At 38.7% G+C, this 23500-nt stretch overlaps 1 protein-coding gene across 4 annotated transcripts in view; it reads right to left on the bottom strand.

Annotated features, from left to right (window-relative positions):
* Window positions 1-23500, bottom strand: part of htt (huntingtin) — a 48122-nt gene that overhangs the window by 3201 nt on the left and 21421 nt on the right. For 2 of the 4 annotated variants that reach the window (XM_084093955.1, XM_084093956.1), the window contains exons 25-62: window positions 23248-23450; window positions 22999-23125; window positions 22735-22859; window positions 20617-20727; window positions 20436-20513; window positions 20134-20357; window positions 19952-20030; window positions 19062-19223; window positions 18870-18925; window positions 18106-18254; window positions 17138-17274; window positions 16925-17041; window positions 16665-16787; window positions 15857-16107; window positions 14452-14594; window positions 14094-14304; window positions 12679-12814; window positions 12047-12226; window positions 11781-11957; window positions 10570-10646; window positions 10324-10462; window positions 10119-10241; window positions 9827-10037; window positions 8872-9017; window positions 7673-7850; window positions 6390-6479; window positions 6128-6312; window positions 5914-6040; window positions 5028-5131; window positions 4778-4932; window positions 4564-4703; window positions 4388-4470; window positions 3831-3961; window positions 3603-3735; window positions 3192-3347; window positions 2912-3102; window positions 1229-1343; window positions 67-298 (exon numbers count right to left, since the gene is read on the bottom strand). In XM_084093955.1, the coding sequence (XP_083950081.1) occupies window positions 67-298; window positions 1229-1343; window positions 2912-3102; window positions 3192-3347; window positions 3603-3735; window positions 3831-3961; window positions 4388-4470; window positions 4564-4703; window positions 4778-4932; window positions 5028-5131; window positions 5914-6040; window positions 6128-6312; window positions 6390-6479; window positions 7673-7850; window positions 8872-9017; window positions 9827-10037; window positions 10119-10241; window positions 10324-10462; window positions 10570-10646; window positions 11781-11957; window positions 12047-12226; window positions 12679-12814; window positions 14094-14304; window positions 14452-14594; window positions 15857-16107; window positions 16665-16787; window positions 16925-17041; window positions 17138-17274; window positions 18106-18254; window positions 18870-18925; window positions 19062-19223; window positions 19952-20030; window positions 20134-20357; window positions 20436-20513; window positions 20617-20727; window positions 22735-22859; window positions 22999-23125; window positions 23248-23450 (5505 nt within the window). The remainder of the gene's footprint in view (window positions 1-66; window positions 299-1228; window positions 1344-2911; window positions 3103-3191; window positions 3348-3602; window positions 3736-3830; window positions 3962-4387; window positions 4471-4563; window positions 4704-4777; window positions 4933-5027; window positions 5132-5913; window positions 6041-6127; window positions 6313-6389; window positions 6480-7672; window positions 7851-8871; window positions 9018-9826; window positions 10038-10118; window positions 10242-10323; window positions 10463-10569; window positions 10647-11780; window positions 11958-12046; window positions 12227-12678; window positions 12815-14093; window positions 14305-14451; window positions 14595-15856; window positions 16108-16664; window positions 16788-16924; window positions 17042-17137; window positions 17275-18105; window positions 18255-18869; window positions 18926-19061; window positions 19224-19951; window positions 20031-20133; window positions 20358-20435; window positions 20514-20616; window positions 20728-22734; window positions 22860-22998; window positions 23126-23247; window positions 23451-23500) is intronic. The other 2 variants (XM_084093957.1, XM_084093958.1) reach the window with 1 other exon arrangement.

Below are 23500 nucleotides of genomic sequence, written 5' to 3'. Positions count from 1 at the left end.
TCTGTTCTTAGGGGTTGGTGTTAGTAGGTGGGTCAGGATTAAAGATGAAGCTGAAATGTGTCCTGCCTTCCTCTCCAGCCACACCTGTGTACATGCAGGTGAGCATGAGACCCAGGGCAGCCATGGCACGGTGTGGGCTGGGCATGTTCACACGGTCAACGCTCAGCTTGACCAGTGTCTCCGCGTCCATGCGCGACAGCTGCTCGGACAGAAGCAACCGCTCCATACCCCGCAGGACGCAGTGGTAGATGATGGATGGTGTGGCCTCCTCGCTAGCAGACAGCATCATACAGCACAGCTGGAAATGTAAAGGAGAAACAACAGTAGAGAGAGAAGACTATTATTCTATGTATTCCAAGCTTTGGCAATATTGTATTATTTACAATCACGCCAATAAAGCAATTTTGAATTTGAGAGAAGACTCAATGACATATAAGTGTGTCCATGATTTTATTTTATTTTTAAAAAGGAAAAATCTTTGGTTATACTTTATTTTAAGGTGTCATTGTTACAGTGTATATTTAAGTACTGAGTAATATTAAGCAACTACATGTACTTACAATAGGGATAGGGTAGGATTAGGATTTGGTTGAGGGTTAGTTGCATGTAATTATCCATAATTTACTGTTGTTATTATTATGGTAAGAACATGTAGCATATGTAACAAGGACACTGTAAAATAAAGTGTTACCAAATCTTTGTAGCTTGAAACACGTCAAGTTTTTATAAATGTACTCTTAGCATTCATGTTGATTCTTAAATGTCATTGAAAAATATCATTGAACATCTTAAATATGTCAGAAAAAGGGCAAATTATGATGTCAGATTATGAAAATGTATGTTTTTTCTGCATGTTGTTTGAACTATGATTTAATGAAATAGTTTTGTTTTCTAAGAAATGACAATAAGAGTATGCCAAACATCTTAAAGGGGGTCACACACAGGATGAAAAGCACAGAGTCACGCCACGTCGAACACAGTTTTCTATACATCGGCGGTGCCCAGAGGCTATTTAAAATCCTGCTGTGCCATAGAACGCCACTCACAGTCTTCCTTTAAATTACATTATATTTCTCCCAAATCATTCTTAATGTACATAATGATTTCACCCTAGGTTGGAAGTTTGTGTATATTATTTTTTTCAGCAAAACAGAAGTCCAGAATCAAGACTGATCAAATAATATTAAAACACCAATGATCTTTTTTTCAAATTGTGGCCTCTTCCCACCTGAATGATCCCGGCATTGAACTCAGGCCCTACATCCAGTGGGTAGTTCTCCATCATGTAGAATGCCACGGCGCACATCACCAACACATGCTGCTGGTTGTGTAGATTCACACAGCTGAGAGAGACACACAAACAGTGTTAGGCCTAAACACGCTCATCTATTTTCAGTGAGGCTATCTGATGCTAATTCTAGCCCTGGTCTTTAATGAGGGATCTCAGATCTCAGTAAGACACCATACATTACAGCTAATGAGGAGCTGATGACCATGCAGTGTGCGGGAGTGTGTTGTGATTGCCTATGCTAACCTATTATTGAGTCTCCCAGCATGCCACAGAGACTTTGGCATTAGCTTTGACTGCATGAGGCATAGCCTCTTAAGAGAGATTCAAACAGTGTGAAATCTTTCATTCAAAGCAGGACGCAAACCATTAACCTCTCATCCCATATTCTCTTAAATGAAACGGCAAACACTAAGAGTTAGTGTAACACTAATGACTGGACTGCCCTTGCCTGCCGCTGGGAGAGGTGTGGTGGAGGGGTTAAAGGTCAAAGCTGGTAATAGGAAGGTTGCTGATTCAGTCCTTGAAAAATGTGAGCTATGAGTCTTCATCATTGGGATTGAGCAGGGATTAAAATGTCTGCTAAAATGACTAGTTATTAGAAGGCCTAGTAGACATCTGTAGGCTTTTTCAGTATTTTCCGCAATTGGTGGAATTATGCATAATTTAAACATGTTAAAATGTGTTTCACCCAAAAATGAAAATGAATTTTCTTCGAAACACAAATGATGATATTTTTAATAAATCTTAAATGATTTCTCAAATGGTCCTTAAATGGTCTCTCCACTGAAAGTCAAATGGTCATTCCACCACAAATTTAAAGCTTGAAAAAGTTAAAACGCATAAAAACGCCGAACGTTGAAAACGAATCGAACGAAGTCTTCTGAAGAGATCAATGTACATACATAGTGCACGTCAAACATGGTAAACTGAAGCTCAAACATCCTTGCTTGACGCACAAGATCCAATGAGGTTTGTTCTCGCATGTGACTTGGAATAAACCGCTCGATACATATGGATTTATTCTGATCACTTTATGAAGAGTCAAAGTTATGTTGTAATGGACTTTTTTAAAAGGAAGAACAGAAATCTCTTAAGTTTCATTAAAAACATCTTCATTTGTGTTTCAAAGATAACCAAAAGTCTTACAGATTTGGAACGATGTGAGGTTGAGTAATTGATGACAGAATTTTCATTTTTGGGTGAACTAACCCTTTAAAATATGTAAACGGTGTACTAATAAAAGAATATAGTTCTAGGTTAAAGATCAATTAATTATAATGGTGTAAATTATACTTTTCATTGCACTGTTATAAGAATTCACCTCATCTTTTTTAAGAATAAAGAAAATGAGTCTGGAATCGACTCTTTGAATCGACTAGTGGGCTATTTTAACTTGGACCAGTAAGAAACCATGTCGCAACCACTTGGAACACCTTAGAGAACCACACAGCAACTCCCTGGCAAACATCTGCGACACACTAGCATTGTGGTAGCAACGTTTGCACAGTAATTTTTTCTTCAGAAAATGTAAACATCTAGTTTGTACTAACTACTGCCCCTTTGGTTGAAGGTTTAAGGTTAGTCAGACCATAAAGTGTGTCAGGTTTTAGTTGTACTCACTGTGCTATAGCTCTAAGGTTAGAGAGCAGGTATTCACTGACAGTAGGGATAAGCTGCCGTGCTGTATCGTCCAGCAGATCGCACTCCAGCACGTATAGAACTCCATGAAGAGCACCGATCCGACTGGGCAGATGAGTGCTGCGCAAGGTGTTCTCCAGCAGACGGCACACAGGCTCTGCAATGGCTTTATCCTGACATAGATACATTAGTCCACACTGTTAAATAGCTGTAACTGCTTATTTATATAGCCAGTGCATCAGAAGTGCCTATACACACTCACCATGCCAAGCACTGCGGCTGCTTTGCAGATAGCTGGCACAAGGTACTGGCTGAGGATCTCATCTTCTGGTGGATGGACTTTCTGCAGCTCAGTCAGGGTGGAGAACATCATATCAAACTGATTCCTCTCGGTGAACAGATCAGACACTGCCAGCAGCTTAAAGAGACACATAGAGAACATAGATTGTCCAAGGATAAATCATTAAAACACTTTTCAAACTGTCAAAGGCTTTTTTATGGAAGATTGTTTCCACCACAGATTAAAAAATATAAAAGGTAATTGCGACTTTTTATCTCACAATTCTAACTTGGATAATTGGGGTCAATTGAGTCAAAAGGATTGAGAACACCTGCACTATATAGCATAAAAAGGCTGATGGATCGCTATGAAAACATCTAAGCATGCACTCACCGATCTGACAACCTCACTGATTAGCACAACAGGAGTCTTCCTGCTGCTGGGGCTTCCAGGGAGGATCCACTGGCTGTAGAGCTCCAGGAGGAACTGAGAGCAGGAGTGGATGTCAACCCCTGCACGGTGCTTCCTGGAAAGGGCCAGTGGAAAGACAATGCAGGGTGTGAAGTCTGGAGGATGCTAGTTTTAAGGAGCTTGTTTTGCCAGTAACTCTGTAAGTCTCACCTGGAGTTGATTGGTGATAATGGTGGTGAGGCAGGTGCTGGAGCATCCGTCTCATCTTCCTCATCCTCACCCCACTCCTCCTCCCTCAGAGGGGTGATGTTATTACCCAACCACACTGAGTGAATCGACACCTGCATTGTTGTCGTACATTGTTAGTAACATGCAGATATAACCCTTAAAGGGTAAGTTCACCCACAAAATGAAAATTCTGTGCTCACGTTCTTCTGAACCCATAAGACTTTCTTCTTTTAAAACCCAAATTAAGATATTTTTCAATATTCTCTTATTATTTTTCTTCATTCATTGAAAGTCCACCCAACCAAAACTTTGACACTTCTAAAAGATTATAAAGACATCGTACAAGTAATCAAGTGATTTAATCTAAGTCTTCTGAAGAGACACTATCACGTTATATGATGAACAGATTTAATTTAGGCTATTATCCACACATACACGGTCAAAAGTTTGGAATAATTAAAGAGGCCATATTATGAACTATCCTTTCAATAAATGCTGAATGATGAAGTGAAGTGTTTCAAAGTAGTCAGTTTACTAACTTGACCCAGTTTGTAGTCCATGTTGCCCATCTCCCTCTCGGTGTTAATCTGCAGCAGGAGTTTCTCATGGCTGATGAGGGTGCCTGAATATGCAGATATACACGCATACGCAAACGTCATGAATACAACAAAAAATACATTTTGCATCTCAACAGGATCTTTAGCTGACCACTTACCTGCCGTTGAAGATGATAAAGAGGGCACAGGGTCCCAGGCTTGATAGGGGAAGTGTGTGGCAATGTTGTCTCTCTTTGACACCATGGCCTGAATCTCACGCTCAACCATACCTCTAATCACACTCAGCTTACGACCAAACCTACAAAACACCCAAACTTCTTATCCACTTCTAAACCTAGAAGAACAAGTACGATATAATAAGTGTGTACATACCTGGTGTCCAGAGCTTTAAGGATTTTGTTGCGGGGTTGCTGTTCGAGGCAGCTAACGGCTGGATTTCCTGCTGTGGGCAGAGTCATGGCACTCAGCACTAGAGAGGTGATGGCCTGAACCGCCAGTACATTTATCTGAGTCCTCTCCAGATCCTCCTGCGCCACAAACAGACACGTCTCATCTGTCACACACAGTCTCCCAAACCTGGACGAGTGCTTCCAGTCTTTTTGGCAAAAATTCAATGATTTACCTCTTGCTGGGTTTCCTCCTCTTGGTCCATCGTGATTGGCTGAGTGACCAGCACCCCCAAAAGAGTGGCCCACGTCTCCTCAAACTGTGTCCGACTACTCCAGCCTGCAAGGAGACCGCAAGAGCAAATCAAGCGGTTCAATAATCATGTACTATACACAAAAGGCTGGACTATACATGAGGTTTGCCTGATGTCAACACACAATGATAGATCATAAAGCATAATTCTCATCTAACTTTCGTTAAATAACTGCAGGAAACACCTAGCCAACTAATTTCATATCCATCCATCCATCCATCCATCCATATATATACACACATACATATATATATGTATACATTATATACACACACATGTGATATATATATAAATCACATGTGTGTGTATATAATAATAAATGCTGCTCTTTTTTTTATCAAAGAATCCTGAAAAAAGTATCACAGGTTATAAAAGAATATTAAGCAGCACAACTTTTTCCAACATTGACAATAAATCTGCATATTAGAATGATTTCTGAAGGATCACTGACACTGAAGACTGGAGTAATGATGCTGAAAATTCAGCTTTGCATCAGAGAAATAAATTATATTTTAAAGTATATTCAAATAGAATTTTTTTGTTTTAAATTGTAATAATATTTCACAATATAACTGTTTTGTTTTCTGTATTTTTGATCAAATAAATGCAGGCTTGATGAGCATAAGATACTAAAAAAAAAAAAAAAAACATTAAAAATAGTAATATTTCCAAACTTTTGACCGGTAATGTATATATTTAATTTTTCCTCTACATCTGCTTCCCAAATTCTGTAAGGTAACTCAAAATCCCATTTCATGACCACTTTTAAATAGACAAACAACTCTGAAATGAGTCTCTCATGTCATACCCAGAGTGTTAATGCGGTAGAGGAACTCTCTGAAGACATCTTTCTCCTGCAGGAACTCCACAGGGATCTCTGGCAATGCTGTGCCAAAATCTCCACTCGGCCTGGGGGACCAGCCCAGCTTCCAGACCTGTTCATTCAAACACATGAATATTTTCATACAGTTTTAAACACACTTGCACACAATGTATGAATACACACTCAATCACTCTCTCACCAATGGTGGGATTCGGGTGTAGCTGTTCACAAGGGGAAGCCTGGCCAGGCTGATGATGACGTTCTGTAGGGTGGGTGTTAGGAATGCTGGGATGTTCTTGTTTCTATGGTGACCCAGAGCCAACACACTCTGTAGACCTTCAACCAGCTCAGCCATGATCTCACAACACCGCCATTCACGCTGGTCTGAAAATTACAGAATCATTAACGCTTGTCGTTGTGGTCATAATTGATCAATGTGTGTAACGTGTGCATTGACTCACTGTCTGCAGAGTCCAACTGGTCTTCTGACTGCTCTGTGTTTGATGTTTTCCGCTCCGGCCTCAGAAGTTGGTCACCAGGACCAACAGAGACTGCGTAACACACACACATAATCATAATTACAAAATGAATATCAATTTCAGTTGCATTTTTATTAGGTTTAAAGGAGCCGTATGTAAGATTGTGGCCAAAACTGGTACTGCAAATCACTTTCAAATTACTGTAGAGCGGTGTACCCCCTCCCCCTCCCCCCTGACTCGAGGTTGCCAGATAGGCTGCAGGATCCAGCAGGAACGTTTGTAGCTGCAGCTAACTAGAGCTGAGCTGGCAACCCGGATGCCGAAACACTACTGACTTCATGATTGGTAGATAGCTGGAGGGTGGCGCTTCAGGCCAAAACACAACATGACAACATCAACATCAGTTGAGGGCTGCAACTTCACTTTTTAAATGACAATATCCTGGCCGGACTACTGTTGTCAGTGATATAAGCATTTGAAATGAACATGATTTCTTAATGTCTAGTGACATATCAGGGCCATTTTATGATTAATTGAAATACATTTCTTACATACAGCTCCTTTAAGTTGAGCTGCACGATTATGGATAAATTGAGATTCGCCGTTTTTTTGTTTCAAATAGAGATCACGATTTTCCCATGATTCTGAACAGACAACTAAACAAAATAAAATGTAATTTAGGTTCTGACAAAATGTCTGTTGCTGCAATCTATTTAAAATGTTTATTTCATTTTAATGAATTATTTTTTTTTTTAAATGACTCGATGAATCAGCCTTTTTGAACAAATCTCTTGAAAGAATAATTCAGTGGCAAATTATTTTTTAAACACTCGTCGCCATCTACTGTCGTCTAGCGTCAAGTCACTTTCCAAAGATGATTTGCTCTATTTTGATCACTTCCGTAGACATCAGTGTTTATATCCCAAATATACATTTTTATCCCAGTACTTCTGTGATAATTTGAATATTTACAACACAGAAATAAAAAAAGTGCTTGAAAAGACTGTTTTATTTCATACCTATACCTGATAACGGCATTCTCTGGGTCAGCGGCAATGGAGATTTGAATGTTCTGGTGTGATTTTGTCAAAGATTTAATAGACACAGGCGAATCGCTGTCATTTGTTTTACCAATCGGCAATCTTTTATTTAGAAGGCAAGACTTATTGCGCGTTGCACTTTCTCCCATTCATAAGTAATATGAATGCACTATCTTTGTATATCGTAGTCTTTGTGTTCGTTCCCTAGAGCTTTGTAACACAAACCTGCATGGATGAGGAGCTGTATACATTGGATGATTGAGCAGGTGTGTGTGAGGTAGGAGTGAGAGGCAAAGTGTGTCCACACCGCCGGCTGCTGGAGAGCCAGACACAGACACGACAGACTCATCTGCATGTCCACACTCAGAGGCAGCTGATCCTGCAGCAAACGCCAAACCACCACCTATAGAAACAGAAAGAGAAACATGAGCTGAGTGGTATTTATAGATATGCCGCTACATCTTTCTAAAATATTACCATTTTATCATCTTTCAATCAATGTCAATATATCACAAATATTGATATATCAGCTGATATTTTTTACATATCAGCCAATACGTTTTTGGTTTTTTTGGGTCAATACATGTCAAAATGTTATTTTGACAGTGCATGGACTTTTATTTTGACAGCACTGAGAAAAGCATCGCCTGAGTGCAGTCACCCCGGAGCTCCCATGGACCCATTTCTGGGGTTCTCAGAAGCGAAAGTCGTCATACTCGGGAAAACTTCTATAGTGGTGAACGGGAGACCACAGCAAAAATTATTTTTGCATTCCCATTTGCTCCAATAACAAAAGAAAAACAATCTACGATAGACTTTCTATGACTCTACAAAAGAGGGAAAAATTAGCGATAGATTTATAATGTTGGTCAGAACAGGAGAACGATGTCAAATTTGCCATCACCCCCTAAGCCATTATATTAGAAACACTAATTTAAATATGTAATTTAATAACAAAAAATATAGTGTAATAAATGTACATTAAATTAAATATAATAAAAACTTTGCTAGATTCATTCTCCCTCTACATTAGTTTACTGACTCTGTCTATTACTAGTGTACACAGACTTATTGTGTGCTGTTAGTGGACAGTGTTTTTATCTTTATTTGTAAGAAAAATTATAATAAGACTATAATAGGATTACATAAGAAGATATCCATGTATATATTTGTTTATTGTTATTTATTTTCAAATTATTTATTTCAAGTTTAGTAAATATAACTTGCCTAGCAGCGCCATGTGTTATTTACTATCTTTAAATTAAGTATTGTGATACCATATAGGCCTGAATCAACTTTGTATTGGCAATGGGCCATCCCGCTCGCCAAGATATTGGCATCTGCCATCAAATGATCCATATCGGTCAACTACCAGAATGTTCCCCATAAAATCATTTTATTTGGGAAGGATGCATCAGTCTTACCTCTATAGCGAGGGTGCTGAAGGTGGTAATAAGTGTCTCTCTGTCTTTGGGAATGTGTAGTGAGGATGGCAATTTGGACAGAGACAGCAGGTACTGACTCAACACGCCACACAGACTCAACACTGTCTGATAAAACCCAGGCTCACCTGCAACACACACATAAACACATGCAATGACTGTGTGTTCATTACAACTTCACCATAATTTACAGCATTGGCCACAAAGGATAATTCCCATGTACTTACACCTACGAAAGTTTAGACACACCTACTCGTTATTTATTATTACTATATTTTCACCATGTTGGAATAATAACAATAACGCCATCAAAACCATGAGATAACACAAATAGAAGAATGGGAATTTTGCAGTAACCACAGCAATGCTAAACAAAATACCCCTTGTCTTGATTACAGTACCGTAGACATTTGTATGTTGATCAGCACCACCTAATGTACAGGAGGGGATTTGCTTGTCATTTAGCTGAGGGTTTCCCAAACAGGGGTTCATGAGGGAATTGCTGGGGGTTTGTTAGTTGATGAACAGCTAATATTTAATTGAAGTGAATGTAAAATTAAAACAAATAAAATAATAAAATCTGAAATCGCAATGTAGCTTAGTGCAATAGTCAAATCAAAGGCTGTGATTTAAATAAGTATTCTGTTGTGCTACATGTTTCAGAGTGAAGCGCGGCGCTGTGTTCATTTACACGCAAGCACCTCGTGATTTTGTGTTTTCTGTGAGTGGTAATGGTAATGCAATGTGTAATAGCTTAACTTTATTTACACATTTGCATAATTTTCAACACTTTTGTGTCATTAAAAAAATAATTTGAAAGAAATATTTAAAAAAAGAAAGTTTAGGAACCCCTGATTCAGCCAAACTAATTTATTTTTTTGTGTGTGAACAGGCTTTTAATTTGCAGAAAATAAGCTTAATTCTGATTTTGACTCACCGTATACTTGATTGAGCTTCTGCAAGTAGTCCGCGCACGTCTTAGCGGAGGGAAGGAGGGGCTGATGAGGCGAGGGGAGGAGCTCTACGACACCAGCCAATCTCTCAAAGGCCACCTCTTGAGCAGTGTCAAATAAAACCACCCCATGATCCTTACATACCCTCTGCGCCCCAACACTCAGACATGATGCCAGCAGACACAGGTTGAAGTCCTGCAAATACAATAATACAACATCAGTGTCTGTTTGAGTTAAAAGAAAAAAAAGAGAGAGATGCATGTTTTTGGCCTTTACCTTGCAGGTCATGATTGTGTTTAGGTCAGATTGGGGAAGTTTTGTCAGCAGCTCAGTAGTTTCATACAGAGCTCCTTCACCTCTCAAACAACACTGAGATTTCACCAGAGCAACATACCACTCCTGCAATACACACACAAAATAGCAATAATGTTATGTTTTAGCTAAGATGTTTTCAGCTTACAACCACCGTTGTAAGTCATACCTTATTGGGTTCCACGTTTTCAGGGGGAGGGGGCGGGTCCCCATCCAGTGGGTGTGTGGTAATGGGGGCGACGGGGCTTGTGGTATCTTCAGCAACTGTGGCTCTGAACCTGTCCAGCAGGGAGAAGAACCGCTGATGCCTGACATAAGAGAGAGACAATCATTTTAAAAAGCAGGATTGGGAGATTTTCATAAACAGCGACAAAACAAACAGATCGATGAGACAGGAAACTGCAAGCCGCCTTACCTTTGCGCAAGGCCACTGGTCTGCAGGTACTGCTGAATCCTGTCCAGCTCCTCCAGTGGTAGCTGAGCGATACTATTCTACAGTAGGAGGAGAAAACATAATTCTCAATAATCATTTAGTGCAGTGGTTCTCAATCAGGGGTGGTTTCATCATCTCAAACGCAAGATGGTTTAAATGGATAGTTCACTCAAAAATTCTGTCATCATTTACTCACCCTCAAGTTGTTCCAAACCTGTATGAATTTCTTTCTGCTGCTGAACACAAAAGAAGATATTTTGAAGGATGTCGGTAACCAAACACTGACTTCCATAGCATTTTTCTTTCCATACTGTGGAAGTCAATGGGGGCCATCATCTGTCTGATTACTCATATTTTTCAAAATATCATCTTTTGTGTTCAGCAGAACAAAGAAATTCATACAGGTTTGGAACATAAGGATGAGTAAATGATGACAATTGTTTTGGGTGAACTAACCCTTTAAACCATTGTAATCAAAACTGACTAGAAAGGTCACGTAAATTCATTGGTAATAATGAGTTATTGGATCTTCTGGAATTCTGGAATTTAATTTTAAATGACATTATTTTAAAATCACACAATTATACATAGTTATTTTAATTATACATAATTTTAAGTAATTAATTTATATTATCATAAATGTAATTCATAATATTTATTTAAGTAATTAAATAATTAAAACTAAATTAAACTGCTTCTAGTTTCTGTAAATAGAAAAGTCTGAAAATAAGCAGCTTTGTCATTACAGCATTAGCACCAAAAATATATTTGGGGGCCTTCAAATATTGTCTTTGACAATGAGGGGCCTTAGAGTCAGAACGGTTAATAAACGTTAATTTAGTGGTATTTGATCAAGTTAGACAAAAGAAGATATCTTGATTCTAACTAAAAGATTACTAGGAAGAAACTGGATCCTAAAAACAATAATTTAGGAGCCAAATTACTCTAGTTGCCATAGTACAAAATCACTCAATATAGATGGTTGTTCACTCGTCAATTCTCTCAGTCTTTTACAGTGGTAAACGATCCACTTGGAGATGCATCAAACTCTTTCATTTTAATTCGATTTAGTTTTTGTGTTTTAGTTGCATTGATTTTAGGTTTAGTTATTAACTGTTTATTACAACAAATGGCACAGAAAGTGAAATAAACTGGTAGTGAGTCATTATTGTGTGTGTGTGGAAGTGTTTTACCTGCAGGGTCTCGGCAAGCAGCATCTCCACACGTCTGCAGGCGAGTGTGTCCACCATGCGAGCCAGCACACGGAACGGCGTGTTGAGTAGTTTGTCTACGTATAGCATGAGCAGAGCCCCAGACTGACTTAGATGAATGCCCTCCAGACACTGCAGGGTCTTCTTCAGCATCACCGGCTGCACATTTACACATTTAATACATAAGTGGCTGAAAAGATAAGCACAGCACGAAATGAAAAAGATGCGGTGAGCGTGCATATACATACAGTAGAAAGGTTGTCGCAGCGTGATTGTATGGCCTGTATGAAGAGTCCGCTGGCTGCTGAATTTCGGTGCACAGCACTGATGAGATCCTGCACTGGAGGCTCATGGGAAAGACTGATCAGATCGCTCACATGATTCACCGTCAGCCACGTCAGATGCTCAGAGTCATGCAGGTTCTGACACTGAGAGGATAAAATACAAAGAATTTTTGTGTTATGAATGGTATGGTTGGCAAACAGATGTACTGTATGATATATGGTACCACATAGTTTTTTTTTTATTATCAGTATCAGCCGATATTGGATATATATATTGGCCTGTAATATTACAAATACCTTTACTGTCACTTTTGAACAATTCAATGTGTCCTTGTAGAGAAAAGTATGTTAAAAACAGTAATGTGGGTTCTTGGGGGTGCTACCAAGGTGGCTTCAGAGTTAACATATGTTCAAAAATAATCTTTAGTAATGTGTGCAGTTTAGTGCTAATTAACATTTTGTTTTATTAACAGGTAATTAACCGGTTTATCAGTATTAGTGGCCCAGCAAGGCTAGGGGATGGAGCGGTTATGGTAAGTAAAATAAAACTCCTTAGGAGCTCGGACATAGCTTTAAAAAAGCTTGAGAAATCTCACCACATAATCACAGAAGAGGATAAGGGCTCCTCGTCGGACAATCTCTCTGTTACACACAGCAAGCTTCCCCTCTGGCCTCTCCTCCTCTCCAGATGAGTGCGGGCTCAGCAGCTTAGTGCTGGATAGACTGTTCCTCCTAATGGAGTGATGAAAACATGATTTGATTTCTTTGCCTCTTACACCGTGTCCTAACCAGAAGCGACACAACACCGTGACGTGATAAAAGGTATCTTTTCCATGTTAATCAGAGTTTTTGTCCTAACCAGATACACTACGAGCAACAGGGGATTCTATTTTAAAAATGGTATCTATTTATGCGACTTTATGGCTGGAACAACAACATACAAAGTATGACAATGTTAATCTCAGGTACCGTTTATGTGATTTATTACATTTAATATAATGTCACTTTTATAGCCATATGGAGAGTGACAATGAATAATTCACCTCAGATATTAAAAATAACAAGAACTAATAATAATAAGAACTTCCAAACTGTGTATAGTGAATAAACAAGTGTATTTATCACAAAGACTGTTTCAATCACACAATGGGCCCTATTTTAACGATCTAAGTGCATGGTCTAAAGCGCACAGCGTAAGTTCAAGTAGGGCGTGTCCGAATCCACTTTTGCTAGTTTAACAACCGGAAAAATGGTCGGTGCGCCGGCGCATGGTCTAAAAGGGTTGTCCCTATTCTCATAATGAGTAATGGGTGTGTTTTGGGATTTACGTGCAATAAACCAATCAGAGTCTCATCTCCCATTCCCTTTAAAAGCCAGTTGCGCTCGCACCATGGCAGATTCGCTATTTACATGACGGAATTTGATAGTGGAAAGACCGAACGGATCTGCTCGTGCGCGAGGTAAAAGTGCGCAAGCAGACCATCTACGGGACAAGCCGGATTCCACCATATCTTTATGTACACAATAATAATCTTTTACATTGTAATCCTTTTATTTTAAATATTTGGCATGTTTGTGTGCTGCTGTGCATCCCTGTGTGTTTAATAAGCAGAGTGTACGCGCGTTGTGGACCCGCCTATAGGCGCACATTACTAACGCGCAGTCTTCTGTATTAATTTGATTATGCACATATCCATTTTGCACTTGCAGAGAGAGTGCCCACATGCTCTTCTGATTGGCCGTTTTTTTTTTTATGTTTTTTTTTTTTTTCTGATTTTGTCAGGTCTTGTAGTAGTGTCGCATCTGGTCTGTACAGACAAATTGCTTGTCGCTGGAATCTTATTGTTACAAAGCGAATATAACCAGCATATAAATATAATCACTTGCAACCAGTGAAAGGCCATTATTTGCCATTACAAACAGCATTTGATTTCCTAAAACTACCAAGAATTTTGCTTAGGCTGGTTGTAACAGTGTAAACCTAATTTACACTGCTGGTATGTAGTCTTACTTGGGAGTCTGATGCACCTCGGACCACCAGGTGCAGTTGGTGTAGTTGATGATGAGAAGGACCTGACACCAGAGCAGGACCAGAGATGGGTGCGTGGTGATGAGCTGGAGCACCAGGCTGTTCAGACCCTCCAGGGTATAAAAATGACCCCCTTCCCCCCCCTCCGCCTTCAGCAGCCGGCTGCCCGCTGCCGTGATCCGCCGGAACATTCCTGGTAGGTTTACGGGAAATAATGTGATCATTCAAACCAAGAGGAACGATTTTGCCCTTTACTGAGATCATGAAGTATGCTAAGCTGGTAAAGGGTCCTGTTTATGAGTTGAGACATATGAGATGTGGGCTCTGTGGGTGTGCATACCTGATTTGAAAATGTGGATCAAACACATGAGCAGTGTGCCCAGCTGCTGACAGTAGAACGTGTGCTGCTGCTCGCTCATGTCAACTTTCACCTGCTTCGTGGCGATATCATCCAGCAACACCCCCACCAACTGCAATAAGAACCTGACAAATAAAAAGAGATTCATAATTATTAATATGGTTGCTGCATTTGTCTTGTTGTTATGCTGACTATTTTCTGTGTAATATTGTAATACATAGAAAATGTTCTAGCTTTATTCAGCTAATCTTATAGGAAAGTAATCAACTAAAGACAAAAGTGGAAATATGACTATACAACAACAACAACAATTATTATTATCACTCCTATTATTTAATATATTATTGTAATATAATTTAGATTATAAAAATTATAAATGAATGAAGAAGCCGCCCTGCATTTTATTAGACGAATGAAATCCAAAATGTTGGGGTGGTGATTTAAAAAATAGTGTGTTTTGCTCTAGCATGTCATACTTTCTCACAAAATATGATGTGCATTTCGTAGCATTTTTGCTTTCAACAACCATTTGAAAAAGTCTTGTATTATCCCATTATCACCCGAAAAGACATGACTCTATCTTTCTCTGAGCCAGGCAATTTCATATTTACGACATTATGCCTAATCCTGATTTCAAGGTTAGAATTATGGCCAGTGACAGAAGAAAATGCAAACCTTACCCATATGATTTATGATACATTTGTGGGTGTTTTTACTACATCCAAACAGCATCAGAAAAATACAGATTTTGTGAATAAGGTTTGTATATTTAATAAACTTGTGTTTATTTAAAGTTCGTTGACATTAAATGGAGTATTTGAACATATTTTCCACTCCTTTGCACATTGTAAGTTAAATGATACATTTTGAATATTGATATTGATATTTTCAAACTCAGCATCATCAAAATAGGTAATATTAGGCTGTTTTTGCAAATCAGCAAATTTTTCTTTTTTTCAAAATGCAGGGCTGTCATATCTTTAAATTGCAGCTTTTGCAATTTGATAATTGCACCAAGCCATGTAACGTTTTCACAACCATGCACTGTTCGATTTAATAAAAATGTTACCTACAAATAACACCGTTTTATATACTCGCCAATGCCTCGCATTTTGCACTTGGCAGTTGTTAACTAAAGTTAATTTTGCACCCTAGCTGAGGTGCTAAGGGTGTCCCGCACACAGCCGCTGTTGGAAACTAACCATGCATTAAATAAATATATTTAAAATGTGTTCAAAAACCTAGCAATATTTTCTCGGATTTACTTTTCAGGAAATACATTACATTTTTTTTATCAAATTAATCATTCATATTTAGCAGTGCCGTAGCATGCATTTGTTTTGCCACAATCACAGACTGAATTTAATAGACAGCAACCAACAATTACCTAGCAAATGTTTCCTCAGGAGGAAAACGCTGCGGCTCTTCATTGGAGTCTTCCATGTTAGCAGGCGGAGCTTCAGGAGGGGAGGAGTCATCGTCACACAGCCGACGGATGGTGGGACAGGAGAGGAGGTATGGGGACAGTGAAAGCTCCTGAATACGAGACAGAATGATGTCCTCTGTGGACTGCGAGATTAGAACACGCAGGATGGCGAGAATCCCAGACACCCACAACTGCCCCGTACCCACTGATGCCTACAGAAAAGAACAGGGACACAAGATACAGGGTTAATCTCAAAACGTATCTTTACTCTGTGGCTTTTAATTCTTGACCTTGTCATTGTATGTCATGTATTTCATGTATTTTTATTTTATTTTACTTATTTTATTTTATTTTATTTTTATTTTACAATCTCTTGGATGTTCAGTCCTTTGGCCTACAATGTAGCATAAAGGGCTATATAAATAAATAAGACTTGAGACTTAATATGCAGTCAGAATTACCATAGTTCAGAAAATATTTTTCATTTCAGTAAGAATCCACACAATTGAGAATTTGGAATGAGGGTGCAAATTTCCTTAGGCAAGTTTGTCACAAGAATTCACTGGGATTACAAATAGAAAGCTGCTTGGTTTGAAAGTGAATTCTTTGTGAGATGTGCTTCATGCATCACTACACTATTGACAATAGACAATGAACCCTTTTGCCAACAAAGTTTACATTTACTTGCTTTTCGACCGCCACTCTTCATCCTATTCAGCTTATAATAATATCTATAACATCAGGAAAGTAATATGTGACTGATTCTCACGAGGGTAGATGGTGTGATGAACATGCTCTTCAGTAGCATGTCCACAGGCCGCAGAGAGGAGGGAGCCACTGTCTCAAACAGTGTGTTTAACACGCCCAATGCCTCATGGGAGTCCAGGTGCATCTGTCAAGCACACAGAAGCAAATATGTAAAGTGCATTTACTTAAAAACTGTTCGTTAGCTTGAATTCGGAATCTGAGATGAATCTGGTGCTTGAAAACGGAATGCTATCAAGACACAAAGTCGAAACAGAGCCGCACTTGCTGTTTGCCGATCATTGGCAGGATGATGTCAGCGATCTGTCGTGAAAGCCTCTTCCACTTATCTTCATTTTCTTTATGGCATTGCTGTAGGATCAGAATAAACATCTCCAGCACCTACAAACACAAACATGCATGATTTTACACACAAATCCATGAATGTAAAGAGTACGTTTTTCCAAAACAAACACACACACCAAAACGGGGTGTTACCTGATGGTGTTGTACGAGGCGTAGCAACATGGACACCACCACTTCCTTTTGAGTTTCCAGCTCTTTTCCTGCATCTGCTTTATTGGAGCCTCTCAGCACAAAGAGGTCGTGCACTATGGGCTGCAGTGCAGGGATTGCTGAGAAATGAAGAGGAGGATAACTTTTTCAACTGATTAGATAAAAGCTAATTTTACATGATATGCAACCATTTCTGAATAAAAATATGTAGTTTGTTTAAGGAAGACCTATTATGCCCTTTTACAAAGTCTTGATTTTGTTTTTGCGGTCTATTAGAATAGGTTTTCATGCATGAATGTTAAAAAAATGTCCACGTTCTACATTGTTGCAACACCTCTCTTCCCAGTCTGTCAGTAACGCTCTGTTTAGTTCCTGTAACTATAAAGCCCGTCCTTTCGAAAAACACAATCCGCTCTGATTGGTCGACTGGATAAGTGTGTTGTGATTGGTCAACCGCTTTGAGCGTGTTTCGGAAACGTCATGACCCTTACCATAACAGAGTTAGAAGCAGGGTGGAAACAACAACGTCTCTAGACATGGCGACAACACACTACTAACACAAATCAACCAGGCATCACCCTCAATATTTTGCATATACTTTGGGGCGGAAATTATTTGAATGAGGAATAATGTGACATGTACGTTCTCGGAAGAAAACTCAAGAAATCAAAGCGTTTCAGGGAGTTCAGAAACAGTGATTAATGATATAGAAATAACTCCCATTGGAGTGGACTTTGTGCTTTGTAACTTTGCAGACCTCTTTCATGCTAAAACAGTAAAATGACACACTAAAGAAAGTTGAAAATGTAACTGTCTGTTCAGTATTAGAAAATAAGGATATATGGAAACATGGTTTTAAAAAATTGTCTAAAATGGGTTTTTGGTTTACAGTTGTTACATATTCTGCTTGAGGATGTGAATATATATATGTGTGTTGTGATTCTACACACCATGTGTTACTGCCTTCCTGCCACTGGCCATGATGCCGTCACACAGCTGAATGATCTTTGGGATGCTGATGATCTGTTTGGAGTGGTAGCGCTCATAGGACAGCAGAACCAGGAAGAAGAAAATGTTGGGCACAATCTCTTCAGAGTCCCTACATGAAAGAAAACATTGGTTTAGTGAAAACTAATAAATATTAGCAAATCTGAGCATGTGCAATTGAATGTACACTACTGTTCAAAAGTTTGGGGTAAGTAATATTTGTTTTTGTTTTTGTTTTTAAATTAATGCATTTATTGGGCACATTAAAATGATCGAAAAAAGACATTTATAATATTACAAAAAATTGCTGTTCTTTCTTTTTTTTTGAGGAATCTTTAATGAATAGAAACTTCAAGTGTATAATGTTTCCAAAAACACATTAAGCAGCACGTGTTTTCAACATTGATAATAATAATAATAATAATAATAAAAAATGTTACCTGAGCAAATCAGCATATTAGAATCATTTTTGAAGGATCATGTGACACTGAAAACTGAAGTAATGGCTGCTGAAAATTCAGCGTTGCCATCACAGCAATAAGTTACATTTTAAAATGCAGTTCTTTTAAATTGTAATAACATTTCACTATATCATTAATGTTTTTAGTGCATTTCTGATGCAGCCTTTCTGCTCAGAACAGACTTCTTTCAAAAACATTAAAAATCTTATAACCCCAAACTTTTGTATGGTAATGTATGTTGGTATGACTATGTCACAAGGTCTTACTTGAACTGCCCCACTTCAATATACTCAAACTGCTTCAGAACGAACCCAATGAACACCTGAAACAAACACAGGGTAGTAAAATATTAGCACTGTGCAAGTATAATATAAAAATAAAATAATACCAAGATTTGTTTTGATTCTCAATTAGTGGAGAAAAATGGAAGTTTGATCCACAGGTTAAAGGTTACTCGCCTGGTCTGAATCAAGCAAACAGTAGTTGACCCGGAGCTGCACAAGTTGGGACAGCAGGTCCAGCACCTGTCTTTGCAGGCCCACAGAGGTGCTGGTGGTGTACTGCTTCAGAGCTTTAATCACCAGCGGCTCAAACAAACGGATGTGATTATGAATGGCATTCTGAAACACACACAACGAGTCAACTATTAGCCACTTTTACTGTAGTGAGGGGTCAAGATGTTGTAATTGTAAAAAAAAAAAAAAAAAAAATTGGTAATTAAAATAAAGCTTAAATAAAAATAAAAATAAAACAAAAATAGATAAAAATAGATAAAAACTTCAACTTAGAAACTTAAAAAGTTATAAAAAGTTTAAGATAAAATTTTACATTTTAAAATTAAAGCGAAATAGAAATATAAAAAACCTAATAAAAATGACAAAAGTACATCATAAAATTACTAAAATGAAAATATGAATAATTACAATAATAGGACACAAGTAATAATAAAATAGCACTGCAAGGTATTGATTTAAAATAAATTTACTGTACCAGATGGGACATTCGACTGGTGGTATACACATACCCAAAACATTGTAAAAAATCATTAAATAAATAAGCAACAAATAATAAAACCATATAGCCTACAACAACGACTACTAATAAATAATAAAAATAACAATAATATGGAACTACTGTTAACTAAACAATACCTAATCAAACAAACAGACCCATCAAATAACGAAAAAAAAAAAACCTTCAACAAATGCACGACACCCAAAATATATCCATTTTAATATATTCCTCATCTACCACAATAAATATATAATTATGTCAGTCAACATCTTTAAAATTTTGGGATATTTTTAGTTTTTTTATTATTATAGTCACATATTATCGGGTAATTTACCTTGTCTCCTCGATGGCGGGTGACATTGGTGATACTTGACCTCAGTTGATTGGAGACTTTTTGCATGACATCAAACCACCTATAGGATCACAGAAAGGACATGTGTACTCATAATGGGCCTCTTTATATCTACAGATAAATCTCTATGAGGAAATGTTGTTCACAAACACTCTCTCACTCACCCAGAGGCGTCCTGTTCTTGTTCGGCTTGCACCATGTTTCTGAGGCTGGCGTCTGCGAGGGCCTGGGTAAAGTGAGTGTAAGGGGCCATGAAGCAGTAATGGTAGAGGCCGGGTCTGACGCTGGTCGAGCCAAGCCGCAGGGCCTTGCCCTGGGACCGACATGGGTGAGATGAGGCCCCCTCATACTGAGATGCAAGATTGGTCCCAAATAACGACTTCAAAAGCTGTAAGCAAAGAGCAAACGGTGAAACCCCGGAAATTCATGGTTTAAAACAGAAGAGTTAGAAATGCGCACGTCTAACCTGCTGAACACACACTGTGGCCATAGTAGGTTCCCGTGAGAAACAGGACTTGAGGTAACCCAGGATCTCTTCAACAGACTAGACAGATAAATACAGGGGGAAAGTTTGTTCTTAATTTTACTTTTGTTCAGATATCATACTTTGTTCATTGACAAGATATAATTAGGCTTTGACATCATACTTTGCCAATATCATGCAGGGTGGTCAACTCAAGCAGCTGTGAAAGGACATCAAGCGCTGACCTCAGGAAACCCCCAAACTTCTCATTGGTGTTGTGAAGGTCTAATGTGACCTTGGAAAAGAAAACAAACACTGTAAGCAAGATAAATCCAGTAGGGACAGACATTTCGAATTGAGTACTGAGTATTGAGTACAGAAGGTTAATATAGGCCTTCTGAAGGGAAGCGATGCTTTGTTGTACGAAAAATACCCATATTATAACTTTATAACGTAAAATAACTAGCTTCCGCCAGACAACCTTACGCATACTACGCAAGTCGACTTGCGCCACAAGAGTAACCCATGACGCATGTATGACGTAGGATGTAGGAGAATCGTAAGCTTAGACACCTCTTGCGGTTTAAACACATAGGGCTGTGCAACAAACTGTAGCTCTTATTCTATATAAACCCTCCCGACATTACGTTGTGCGTCGGGTCAGGGGTTAGTCTTCCACCGCAAATCAATGCGTAAGGCCGTCTGTCGGAAGCCAGTATTTATAGTTTATAAAGTTTTAAACATGGGTATTTTTCTTACACAAACGCATCGCTTCAGAAGGCCTTTATTAACCACCCAGAGCAATGTGGAGCACTTTTATGATGGATAGATGCACTTTTATGGACTTCAAAACAGAAACGGCCATTCACTGCCATTATAAAGCTTGGAAGAGTCTGATTGTATTCGTCTGAAAGAAGAATGTCATATACACCTAGGATGACTTCAGGGTGAGTAAATCATGGAATAATTTTCATTTTTGAGTGAACTATCCCTTTAAGTACTACAGAGCATCTCATCCTCATGGACTGAGCCATATTTGCCCATTCTTGCTGTGAGATCTCGAACATGTCTGGGGGTACATATGTGGTTTGGCACTGCAAGCTGTCCTCCCAGTCTCCATGTTGCACTGTCTTTGGCGTCTTACATTACGGACATTGCAGTTTATTGCTCTGGCCACATCTGCAGTTCTCATGCCTCCTGCAGCAGGTCTATGCCATGTTCACACAGGTGAACAGAGCGTTTTTCCTTACGTTTTTTTCAGAGTCAGTAGATGGGTCTCTTTAGTGTCCTAAATTATTGGAACTATGACTTTTATTGTCTACCACCTGTAAACTGTTAGTGTCTTAAGGACTGTTCCACATGTGCATGTCCAATAATTGTTTATGGTTCATCGAACAAGCATGATAAACATTGTTTAAACACTTTCCAAAAGAGATCTAGGGGTGTGACGGTTAGTATATAACCGTGAGACCGACGGTTATAGTTGAACACCATCATTAGAACTCTATAACCGCCAAAACCGTGTTATTAAAATATTTTTTACAAACATTTTTCATCATAGAGAATGTTTAAATACTAATTAAAAACAATTGTTAACAGTCTGTGTTATTAATGGTCTACGTCGTTTCCAACTGTATTTGATTCTTTGCCTAGTACCCCCTGACCGACCGCCAATCATTTGAAATAGAAATAAAAGCTATGACTATGATATAGTGATGTGCCATCATTATGAGATTTAATAAACAAATGAAAAACATTTGCAATAATAAACATTAGCAATAAACATTTGCAATAATAAACCACTTAATGAAGTTTTTGTAAATCATCATTAAGTTTTGCTTTATAGAAAGCCTTTCTTTAAAGCGAATTTCGTTTTGTACAAATTGTATCTTAATTTTAATAAATGTTTCAACAACCAATTGCATGTATTTAATAAATAAAAAGCAAAATAGCAGACAATATAATAATCGTGACATGGAGGCGCCGGTGCGCCGAGTTCACTTGCATTGCATTGTGAACTAGAGCTCATCTCATCGCAAATGAATGAAACACAGCGTAGGCCTATGCTTCATACATTAGCATTAAATATCTTTGCTGCATCCTTTCTAGAACAGACAAGGGCTTTCTTGCGGCTCGCATCAGCAGAGCACTGCATCATCCATAGACCGCACAACAATCAGCGGATGGCGGGCGGGTGCAGCTTTGAAATTTGGTCAAAAAACATTGGTGCGGATGATGAGTAATACCCCATCCGCGTATCTCTATAAAAGACAAATGAAAATGCTTATGACTGCAGACTTACTTTGTAGTTAGCGTGTGTAGCTCTCAGTGCATCATAAAGCTTCAGATAAGGAGGAAGGTGATAAAAGCTGCCCATAGTGGTGGACTTGTTAACTGCTGCTATTGCGGTGCTGTCTGCTGCTCTGCCTGTATGAAAACACAGTGCAAGACAACCGTAAATTATTAAATAATGAACCACACAATGAGATCGATTTTCCTTGTGTACTCAAAGCAATATAATTCATCTGTATGGTTTCAACAGGTGGCTCTATAGGTGTGACTGTACCTGTGCTGGTTTCTCCTCCTTTCTTTGGGCTCATGGGGGTGTTGCTTGGCTCCGTCATCTCCTTCTCTTTACCCTTCCTTCTGATTGGACTGAGAGAGGGAGTGTTGGCCAATGATGGTAAAGTAGCCTGGCAGGAAGGATTAACAGAAATAATGAAGCTTTTAATATAGTGAGAAAATATGAAATATTACTGATGTGTTGTGCATTTATAGCATTATTATAATCAGACTCTATTGAATGCATTTTTACCTTGACTGCAGGGCCTGGGGGCGTGTCATCCAGCACATGGGCACAGATGTTGAGGATCTTCAGCAGGTGCGAGAACAGCTGCTCCACCATAACAACCAGAGAGCGGTCGTTAAGAGCAGGCCACGCCTCCTCCACCTTAGAGGGGGTGGGGTTAGACTCCTCCTCACCTGCCCATGGACTCTTCATGCACTTTGGTGCAATAGCTTCAAAAACAGGCAGACAACATTTTAAATTCAAATAGATGTAAAAAAAA

Source organism: Abramis brama (assembly GCF_963993115.1).
Source record: "Abramis brama genome assembly, chromosome: 2".
Classification (NCBI taxonomy): Eukaryota; Metazoa; Chordata; class Actinopteri; order Cypriniformes; family Leuciscidae; genus Abramis; species Abramis brama.
Note: the sequence above shows the minus strand (reverse complement) of the source record. Positions and strands in the feature narration are given on the sequence as shown.